The 10,378-nt window shown below is 29.1% G+C and overlaps 4 protein-coding genes and 1 non-coding gene across 5 annotated transcripts in view; 3 read left to right on the top strand and 2 right to left on the bottom strand.

Moving 5' to 3' along the window:
- The first annotated feature begins 924 nt into the window (after window positions 1-924).
- On the top strand, window positions 925-3,057 carry LOC113790844 (gelsolin-like protein 1). The gene is made up of 7 exons (XM_027340553.2): window positions 925-1,130; window positions 1,238-1,312; window positions 1,386-1,578; window positions 1,637-1,682; window positions 1,741-2,275; window positions 2,338-2,659; window positions 2,777-3,057. The coding sequence occupies exons 1-7, from the start codon at window positions 1,059-1,061 to the stop codon at window positions 2,974-2,976; spliced, it is 1,443 nt and encodes a 480-aa protein (XP_027196354.2). The 5' UTR covers window positions 925-1,058; the 3' UTR covers window positions 2,977-3,057.
- Window positions 2,633-4,831, bottom strand: Sqor (Sulfide quinone oxidoreductase). The gene is made up of 3 exons (XM_027340554.2): window positions 4,408-4,831; window positions 3,242-4,344; window positions 2,633-3,148 (listed from the first exon to the last, which is right to left on the bottom strand). The coding sequence occupies exons 1-3, from the start codon at window positions 4,636-4,638 to the stop codon at window positions 3,091-3,093; spliced, it is 1,392 nt and encodes a 463-aa protein (XP_027196355.1). The 5' UTR covers window positions 4,639-4,831; the 3' UTR covers window positions 2,633-3,090.
- A 336-nt stretch (window positions 4,832-5,167) lies between these two features.
- On the top strand, window positions 5,168-5,240 carry TRNAV-CAC (transfer RNA valine (anticodon CAC)). The gene has a single exon. It is a non-coding gene; the product is annotated as a tRNA-Val (tRNA).
- Window positions 5,241-5,850: 610 nt separating this feature from the next.
- Window positions 5,851-6,990, top strand: LOC113790846 (trypsin-2-like). Its single transcript, XM_027340555.2, has 2 exons — window positions 5,851-6,259; window positions 6,317-6,990. The coding sequence occupies exons 1-2, from the start codon at window positions 5,922-5,924 to the stop codon at window positions 6,936-6,938; spliced, it is 960 nt and encodes a 319-aa protein (XP_027196356.2). The 5' UTR covers window positions 5,851-5,921; the 3' UTR covers window positions 6,939-6,990.
- The window catches only part of LOC113790843 (uncharacterized), a 28,535-nt gene continuing 24,040 nt past the window's right edge, over window positions 5,884-10,378 (bottom strand). Inside the window, exon 2 of the mRNA XM_027340552.2 lies at window positions 5,884-10,104. Coding sequence (XP_027196353.2) covers window positions 7,684-10,023 — 2,340 coding nt within the window. The 5' untranslated portion in view covers window positions 10,024-10,104 and the 3' untranslated portion in view covers window positions 5,884-7,683. The remainder of the gene's footprint in view (window positions 10,105-10,378) is intronic.

Below are 10,378 nucleotides of genomic sequence, written 5' to 3'. Positions count from 1 at the left end.
TACAATGTCGATGTATAAAAAAAAATGTCAAAATCGATAATAATTTTTTTCCTTTGAATGATAAATCAATTATTCAATCGACAAAAAGTTTTTTTTTCATTTTCAATGAAAGGAAATGTTTATCTATTTAGTATAGATATGATGATGATGATGATTGTCAATTGTCAAACAGATCAAATCTGGATTTAATCGGAAATCTGCATTGTTTTTTTTCATAAAAGATAGTTACTACGACGATAAATTATGATTATCATATAAAATTTTTTTTGTGGTTTCCTTTTATCGATGTGTAACAGTAGAAAACCAAAAACCTAATGATAAAAATTTTACATATTTATGGCATTTATATTTTGATTCAATGTTCAATGTAACTATAGTGATTGATTGATTAAAATTGAATAAAATATAAAAAAAAGTAATTTGATTTCAATCTTTTTTCATATTTAAATTCATTCCGTTTGAAGATTATGATCAGTGAAAATCTGTAGGTAATTTGAAGCGAAACAATGTTTACAATGATGAATGAATAAATCTAAAGAATCTCGATTTAAAGTTTTATTTCATTTCGTTTTTGTTTTTGTTCAGTATAGTTAATGATGTTCAATCATGTTTCGGTCTAGCTATTTTTAACATTATTCTTGCATATTTTATTTAGTCATTTCAGTAACTTACATAATAATTTATTGAAAAGTGAAAAGTGTGTAGATGTTTTGTCTGTTTGTTTGTTTGTGTGACAATTGAAATATAGTCTCAACGCCCAAACTTGTTTCTCTGATAGAAACAGAAATTAACTACTGTGTCGACAAAATTTGAAAATAAAAACAAGATTCTTTCTGAGTAGGCGTTTATATCCATACAGCTGTTCATTATTCAAAGTGTTTTTCGCATTCTAATTCTTTATTAAAGAATTCTTTCATTCATTCATTCATTTGTGTTTGTGTTATTGAATTGAAAGATTTTTTCTTTGAAAAAAAAACTTTGAAAACTTTATCCTATTGTTATTTTTTCTGTTTAAACCAAATCAGGTTTTGAATTCAAACAAAAGAATAAAACAAAAAATGGCTGCACATGATAAAAATTTTGATGTAATACCAATTGGTCACACCTTTTTCTTTATTTGGCGTGTAAAGGTTTGTCATTTTTTTTCCAAAAATAAATGTCGTTGATCATTTAATAATCATAAATCATAAATTCTTTGATCATCAATCATAATTGATAATTGATAATTTGATCATAGCAATTTGAATTGGTACCAGTTCCAAAAGAAGAATATGGTAAATTTTATAAAGGCGATTGTTATATCGTTATTTGTGTAAGTGATTCATTTTTTACAAATGAAAAAAAAATGGATTCTCATTCTTTTAATTTTCCTTTTTTATGTATAGTGTACGGATACACCAACCGGTGGCCATTCAAAAATGGAATCAAAACCAATTTTAAATGGTCATGGTTATTGTCATATTCATTATTGGATTGGTAGTGAATCAACAAAAGATGAAGCTGGTGTTGCTGCTATTAAATCGGTTGAATTGGATGATTTTCTTGGTGGTTATCCGGTACAACATCGTGAAATTGAAGGTTCGTTTTGGTATAATAAAATTGTTTAAACTTTTTTTTAAATAACGATCATTAATAGAATTTGAATCAAGACAATTTTCCTCTTATTTCAAGGATGGTATTATGTAAGTATTTGATATTATCATTCATTTTTTTACTAATATTTATGTATCTTTAATTTAGTTATTTGAAAGGTGGTTACGAAAGTGGCTTCACCAAAATGATTGACGAATTGAAACCAACATTGCTTCATGTTAAGGGTAAAAAACGTCCAATCGTTTATGAATGTCCAGCGATTAGTTGGAAATCTATGAACGATGGTGATGTTTTCATTTTGATTGTACCGAAATTCATATTTGTTTGGACCGGTAAACATTCAAACCGTATGGAACGTACAACAGCTATTCGTGTGGCTAATGATTTGAAATCTCAATTGAATCGTTTTAAATTATCTACAGTAATTTTGGAAGATGGTAAAGAAGTGGAACAAACATCCGGTGCTGAATATGATGCATTCAATAAAGCACTGCCATTGGATAAACAAGATACTGATCTTAAAAAGTTGCCAAAAGGCTATGATTATGCTGCATGCGATATTAAATTTGAAAAACATGAACGTTCATTTGTTACATTGTACAAATGTTTCGAAGGTACCGAAACGATTGATATTTCGTTTGTCAAAAATGGACCGTTAACTCGGAAAGATCTTGATACAAATGTATGTTTCAAATTTGTTTTTTTTCATTGTTACTTATGAATTATCTATTGTCAAATCAATAGGACACATTCATTGTGGAAAATGGTTCTGAAGGTTTATGGGTATGGGTTGGTAAAAAAGCTACCCAAAAAGAACGACAATCGGCCATCAAATATGCAATGGAATTGATTAATAAGAAAAAATATCCGAATAATACACCGGTGACAAAAGTGTTGGAAGGTGATGAAACTGCTGATTTTAAATCATTATTTGAATCATGGCAGATGACTGAACAGGAAAAAATTACCAGTGCACGATTGTTTCGTGTTTCACGAAATGGTATATTCAAATTGGTTGCCAACTATGAACAAGATGATCTGGAAGAGGATAATGTTATGATTTTAGGTATTTATTTCAAAATTTTTTTTAATAACATCAAAAATTAACAATTTAAATATTGATAAATAATGGTAACAAATTTATAATAATTTTTCATAATTTCGTTTTGACAAAAAAAAACAGATGCTATTGATAAGATTTATGTATGGATTGGTAATCAATTTAAAGAACGAATTGCCGACGAAAAACATGTCGATATATTGGCTGAACGATTTATACAGGAGGATAAAAGTGGCCGTAAATTTCAACCGAATCAGATACTTAAAATAAAACAAGGAAGTGAAGATGCAACATTTAAATCATATTTCCCCAAATGGAAATGAACAATGATTTTATCAACAATGATTGTTTAATCGAGATAAAATTTGAATAATAATAATAAAAAAATCAGATTTTTTCATTCATTGATTGAATTATAATGTTGTTTACTAGATGTTTTACTTGAATCCAAGATGCATTATTTTTCGAAATATTGATGGCCCGCTCCAATATCCTCTATGATTATAATTAATCGAAATAAATAGAATATTAGAATCATTGAAATGTAAACATGTCAATCAATCATTTTGATCATAAATGTAAACTTACTTCAGCATAGCATTCCAATAGACAAATGGTAACATATATTTTTTCGTTAAAAACATTGTTCGACGTTCTTTTGATTGATCAAACGGAAATGTTTCCAATGGTTTGAAATCATAATCGAATTCGGCCATAATACATCGTTCATTACCAGTTACGATTGGACAGGATGAATAGCCATTATAGATTGCTTTGAACTTAAGCTTTGATCCACCAATGTTATCACTTTCTTTATATTGTATGTATTGTAATAGATTCTTGGCTAGAATAGAGTTTTGCAATGCAATTGCTGCGGCTGTTTTCGATGTTGGCAATGATGAACAATCACCTAATGCAAATATATCTTCATATTGAACGTGTTGAAGTGTTTGAGGATCAACAGCAACAAATCCATTACTTGTATCATTGGCCAATGATTTAAGAAATTTTGGTGCACTCATTGGTGGTGTTACATGAAGCATATCATATTTTACTTCGGATAATGGATCATCCAGTCGATCTAAATGTTCAAAATAGGCCAATCGTTTTTGCGAATCAACACGAACAAGATTATGACGAGTCATAATATTTAAATCGCGTTTTCGACACAATTCTGTCAAAGCGTCAGAATAAGGTTTTGAGGAAAAAACTGCTGGTAATGATGTGTAATAAGTGATTTTTGTTCGATCTCGAACACCATTTTTGCAAAGATGTGCATCGGTTAGATACATTATTTTCTGCGGTGCTCCAGCACATTTGATTGGTGTATTTGGCATCGTAAATATTGCATTACCACCTTGAAATTGTTTCATTGTTTGCCAGGTTCTCATAACATAACGATCCGAATAATTGGAACAGACACCATTGTTTGGCTGTTCTAATGCCGGTAATAAACCTTCCACTTTATCCCAATCAATATTAATACCAGCAGCTACAACTAAATATCGATAATTAACAGTTCCAGTTGCTCCGGATAATATGACACTTTTAGATTCGGGATCAATTTTCGAACATGCTTCTTTAATCCAATCAACACCTTTTGGCATTACCTGTGCCATTGGCCGACCTGATTCTGAAAGATCTTTTATTCCAGCACCAACCAATGTCCATAATGGTTGATAAAAATGTGTCTATTAAAAAAAAAGAATAAAGTTAAATTATTTGAATAGAAAATTCGATTAGACATTTCATACATCTCGTGGTTCAATAACTGCAATTGAATTTGGTGGTTTTTTTAATGCACGCAAATAACGAACAAAACGAGATGCAATGGATAGACCACCTGCTCCACCACCAACAATGACAAGTTCATAAGATTTTTTCGGCACATCCACCGGCATTGTGGCCATATTACGAGTAACAATTCGACCAACAATCATACCGTTGTGGAACATTTTCAATTGTAATGTACTCAAATTAATCATTGCTCAAAAGAAAATCGAAAGAGTTGAAAATTTTCAAGCGTCATACAAAACTGATCGGTCGATCATAAATAAATTGATCACAGACATTTTTTTTAAATAATCAAGTTGAGTTATTTTTTATAAGTATGGCTGATAGCCAAACCTAATATCTATAGTTATGGCACAATCTACACGTAATATAAGGATATTAAAAACAACAAAAAAAAACATGATCATTGAAAATATCTATGATTGTGTTCGTTTGAAATGGGCGGGCGTAATATAAATGAGCTCATCAAAATATTATACACATGATCATTGTCGAAATAGTATTATCCGTTAAAGAATTTTTCTCGTTTGTTTGATTCTAATTCAAGGTTTTATTTTTTTACCATTTGACGTTAATATTGTTTCTTGATGTAATAAGATTTCGTTGAAATTGATAAAATTACGGTTGAAAGAGTATTATGGACAATTAAAGCACATTGTTTATTCAACTTTAGTTGAATTGGTTTGATTCGTTATAAGAATTTCGATTGCATTTCAATGTGTGTCTGTGGTGTAGTGGCTATCACATCTGCTTCACACGCAGAAGGTCCCAGGTTCGAAACCTGGCAGACACAACCATGAATGAAAATTCGATTTTTTTTTAATTTTTACAGTTAATAAAAACCATTTGATGTGTAAGAATGTACCAAACAAAAAAATCAATCTAAAAAGCATTAAAAGATTTGAGGAAAAAAGCCGGATTTCGTTTATTATAGTATGATAATCATCTCAGATATATTAAAAATTGAAATAATGCAATAATTTAGTAATCATGATCATAATGAATGATTTTTATTTATTATTCATTTTCCTGCAATAAAAAAAATGTACAAAGTTCATGTATACTAAGCAATCGGGTATAGGGTATTTTCTTTATGTACATAGTTTTATGGAATCTTTTTTTCCATCATCCTAATGATTATGATGCTAAAATGTTAATAAAGATTTATATTACTATGATCGAATGTTTTTTTACCTTAGGATATCACATGTTTACTGAATGGATGTTTGTTTTTTTTTTTGTTAAAAATAAATTACTCTTTCTTTCTCCCTTCCTTTTGATGGTTTATGATCTTGTTTTTTTTTCGTCTCTACGATTCAAATCATTCTGGGCAATAATTTTTTTTTTTTTTTTTTTGAAAAAGCAATTTTGTTTCCTATTTATACAATATGGATGATCATGAAAGAATCATTTTTCTAAGTGTATTTCAAAAAAAACAACAATTTTGTGTCCAATCAAGAATCAAGAAAAAAAAATGAAGACAATTTTGTTATTTGTTATTGCAACCATAATCATTGGTTATCAATCGATTGATTGTTATAATTTTGATTATAGTAATTTTTTACCATTCCCAATGGCAAAAGATGTTGTTGCTAATGCTGATGCTGTAACAACTCCACCGGCTCCTTGTGGTATTAGTCCAATTCCATTGGATTCTGAAATGAATGAAACGATGACAGCTAAATTAGGTCAAGTTGTATGGCATGTAGCTGTTGAATCAAAAGGATTGATTGGTGGTATTTGGAAACTTTCCTGTGGTGGTGTTGTAATAAGTCCAATGGCAGTATTAACCGCAGCTTCCTGTGTTGATGGGTAAGTTTAATCTATTAAAATTTTCAAAGTTTTTTTTTTAATTTTTGAAAATTAAAGTCAATTTTCCGGAATGAATCGAGCTGAAGCTGGTATTATCGATCTACCGAAAGGTGGTTTTTTCAAATATCCCGGTGAATCAAAACCTACACAAGCTTTTATTGAATCAGTAAAAGTTCATCCAAATTTCAATAAAAAAACAATGGAAAATAATCTAGCTGTTTTACGTTTAGCAATGCCATTTGATTTTGCTAAAACTGATGGAAATATTTCGAATATTTGTATGCCAAATGCACCAGTAAATCATGTTGAAGATGATGAAAATTTATACATTTCAGGTTGGGGTGCTGGTATTGTTGGTACAGCTTTACGTAAAAAACTTCAAATTCGACCAACACAAATTGTTGATTGTCCAACTGGTCAAACATATAATAAAAATGAATTCTGTGTTACACAAGAAATCGAAACATTTGATATTGAACAATTATCAGAATCAATGCCCGAACAATGTGAAGGTGATATGGGTGGTCCAATATTTACCGGTAATACAGATTCAAAAGGTTCCCGTTTATTAGGTATTGCTTCGCGTGGTACAAATTGTACAGCAGATAATCCAATGATATTTACCGATGTATTTCCTTATTTACAATGGATTCATGATTCATCTAAACCATATTATTAATTAATCAGATTGTTTTTAATTATTTTAAATAATAATAATAATTCTCATTGCATTTTGTTTGTTTTTCTTGAAAAAAATTAATAAATCACACAATAATAATTCAATGGGAAATTAAACAAAAAAATTCATTTACTCTATTCTATATTATAACAAGAAATTTCAACAAAAAAAACAAATCTTTATTTGTGTTATATTAATTATTGTGATGTTTAGTGCAACTATTTTGACAGTAATTTTTAATTTTGTAATTATGAAAACCAAAACAATTTGCAGAGATTATTTGATTAATTAAAAATGGATATATAGTTTATTTGGATTTTAAAATCGATTTGTGTTTGTTGTTGTTGTTGATAAAAGAAAAGATCCATTTCAATGTTTATCAACCACAGAAAATAAATCAATGTCAAATCGATCAAAAAAAACAACAAAAAGGAAAAAGAAGAGAAAAACTTTTAAATTATGGATCACAGATAAGAAGAAAAAGAAAATTTAAAATGTTTGTTTCATTTCAATTCTTGATTATGTTTTGTTTTTGCATTTAGAATTGTTTTTTGTTTGTTTGCAATGTTGATGATTTTATTTTTTGAAATAAATAAATATTTTTCTGTGTGAAAAAAAAGGAAAAGAGAGAAAGAGAGAAAAAAAGAAAAACAAGGCGCAATTTAAGGAAGATTTCGTTCGCATAATTCATTCAAATCATTTTATTTTTTTGTTTCCAAAATGATATGAATGTTTCCATTTATTATTATTCGGTACGTGTATTGGCAGCAACAATAATCACAACACCAATAAGAAAAACAATCCATATAATCCAATAGAATACGAATAATGTCATACGCCATTCTGAACATGAACGTTTATGACGATCCGGTATAATTGTACCAGATTGTGTTAATATTGCAGCTGCAACTACACCATCAATTAATGGTGGTTGATATTTTGCTGATGCTTCATAACCTTTTAATTCACGTAATTGTGCTTCTTGTTTTGCTTGTTCTTCAACCATAGCTAATACCATTGCTTGATCACTATAGTGAACTGGTTGCTGTTGTTGTTCTGATTGTCCCATTGATGATGGTTTTGGTGTTATGGATCCTGCTGTTGAACTTGGTGGCCGTGGACTTGTAGATTGTGTTCGACAATTAGACATCGTTGTTCTTGTAATTTGACCAAAATCTTGACAATATGTTCTATCATCATTATTTTGTTGATCATTTCCAATATTCATACGATGATTATGTTCGATTGGTAAACTTTTTACACTACAATTTGTATTATCGATCGTTGAACCTATTTGTTGTATTGATAATGGTGGCGTATGTGATGGTGGTGTTATAGCTACCGGACATTGATGATGTATTAATACTTTTGTATGATTATTGGACGGAAGTGATGATGAACGATAACCAGGATTTGTAATTGATTCAAAATCACCACCAATTTCATTACCAGTATTTAATGATCGTTGTGTTTGTTGTTGAAGTGAAGATTGTTGATGATATAGATGAGGATTATTCATCATCAAATGATGATGATGATGATGACGATGAGAATTATTACCATTTCCATTGTCATTAACGCCATTTATCGTACCATTACGATGATTGAGCGAATTTGAACTTGCAAAACGTTCCAATTGATGTGGATGTAATCGATGATGTGGTGGTCTATATTGATATTGTTGTCGAAGATGTTGTTGCTGTTGATGATGATGATGTTGATTATAATAATGTTGATGATAAGGATAATGATAGGTAGATGTTGGTGATGAATCATAACAAACATTTGGTAAATTATTCAACGAACCAGTACCACAAACACCACTGTTAACAACAACATTAGCTATATTATCTATAGCTGAATGTACATTTGCATTAGCAATTGTATTATTGGCCAATATTAATGGCGAAGATGGTGGTGGTGGAGGTGTTGAATAATAAAAATATTGTTGTTGTTGATAATGATGAGAATGTCGATTCATTTCAATCATTGATGATGATGATAATGGTGAATCGACAATTGATGATTTAGAAACAGTAGTAGCTGTTGCCGTAGTCATTGTTGTTGTTGTTGTTGTTTTTTCGTTTGTATTTGTTGTTGAATGACGATTATTATTATTATTATTATTATTATTATTTTTGGAACAATTATTTGTACCAACATTGTTGGCATCATGATTATTAATATTGATCATTGTGGCTATTGATTGTTGATTGTTTAATTGTTGTTGCTGAATAAGATGACGATATAGATGATATTGTTCTGCATTCAATATTAATTGATTCGATATGGCTGTTTGTGATTGTTTTGGTTGTGTATAAGTGGTGTAATCATTATTGTTTACATCATTATTGAATTGCCATTCTGTTATTGATGGCGAAGAATATTGTGGTTGTTGTTGTTGTTGTTGATTATTTTCTAATGATGATGAAATCGTTAAGACGTCATTATTTATATTCGACAATAATGATGATGAAGATATTTCATTTATTAATTGATCTGTATTATGATGTTGATGAGGATTGTTAATGGATAAAAAATTTACCATATCATCATTATAATCGTTGTTGAGCATAACATTTGAAGAAATATTTGATGATTGAAATTCATAAGGAAATATTACTAATGGTGATGTTGATGATTCATTCATTACAATATAATTATTTGGCTGTTGATTACATTCATCACCACCATAATCTTCATCATCAACATCCGGATAAAGCATTGAAGATGTTGATGATATTAATGTAATATTATTATCAATATCATAATCTTGGAATGCTTGTGGTGGTTCAATTACCGTTGATAAAGATGATGAAGATGAATAAGATGATGATGATGATAATAAAGGCAAATGATTGTTATTTAATTGTTGTTGATTTTGATAATATTGATAATTAACAATATCGATTGTCGATACTGGATGATGATCAAGATTTAGATGTCTACAATTTACAAATGAATTAAAATTATATTGATTTTTTTCATTATCATCCGCATCCGCATCATCATCATCATTATCTTCTGTTTCATCATCATCATCATTTTGTTGATGTCCCAAATTTATATGTATCATTTGTGACATTTATCGTTATCAATTTATGAATAATTCTTGATAAAGAATTCATATCAGCAATATTCTTGTTATGAACAACAACATCGACATCTATTGGTAGTAAATCAAAGAAGAAAAAAAAGTTAGAGAAAAAAAATAAAGAATTTATAATTGAAAAAATAAACAAAAAAACAAAAAATGAATGTTTTGCACGCAATATTCTATTATCATGATTATTATTCTTTTTTCTTTCAATATTATCGAACCCCATTAGTTTTGGAATATTTAATTTGAAACAATCACAATATATAAACAGTTGATTGTTCTTTTGATTCAGTTTTAATCAGATTTATTTTTCCCTGATTGAAAATTGTTCAAGAAGAGA

The sequence above is a fragment of the Dermatophagoides pteronyssinus genome, unplaced genomic scaffold, assembly GCF_027571235.1.
Source record: "Dermatophagoides pteronyssinus isolate colony J.1.1.1.1 unplaced genomic scaffold, Derpt_VIB-CSIC_2022.12 sq0013, whole genome shotgun sequence".
Lineage (NCBI taxonomy): Eukaryota > Metazoa > Arthropoda > Arachnida > Sarcoptiformes > Pyroglyphidae > Dermatophagoides > Dermatophagoides pteronyssinus.
Note: the sequence above shows the minus strand (reverse complement) of the source record. Positions and strands in the feature narration are given on the sequence as shown.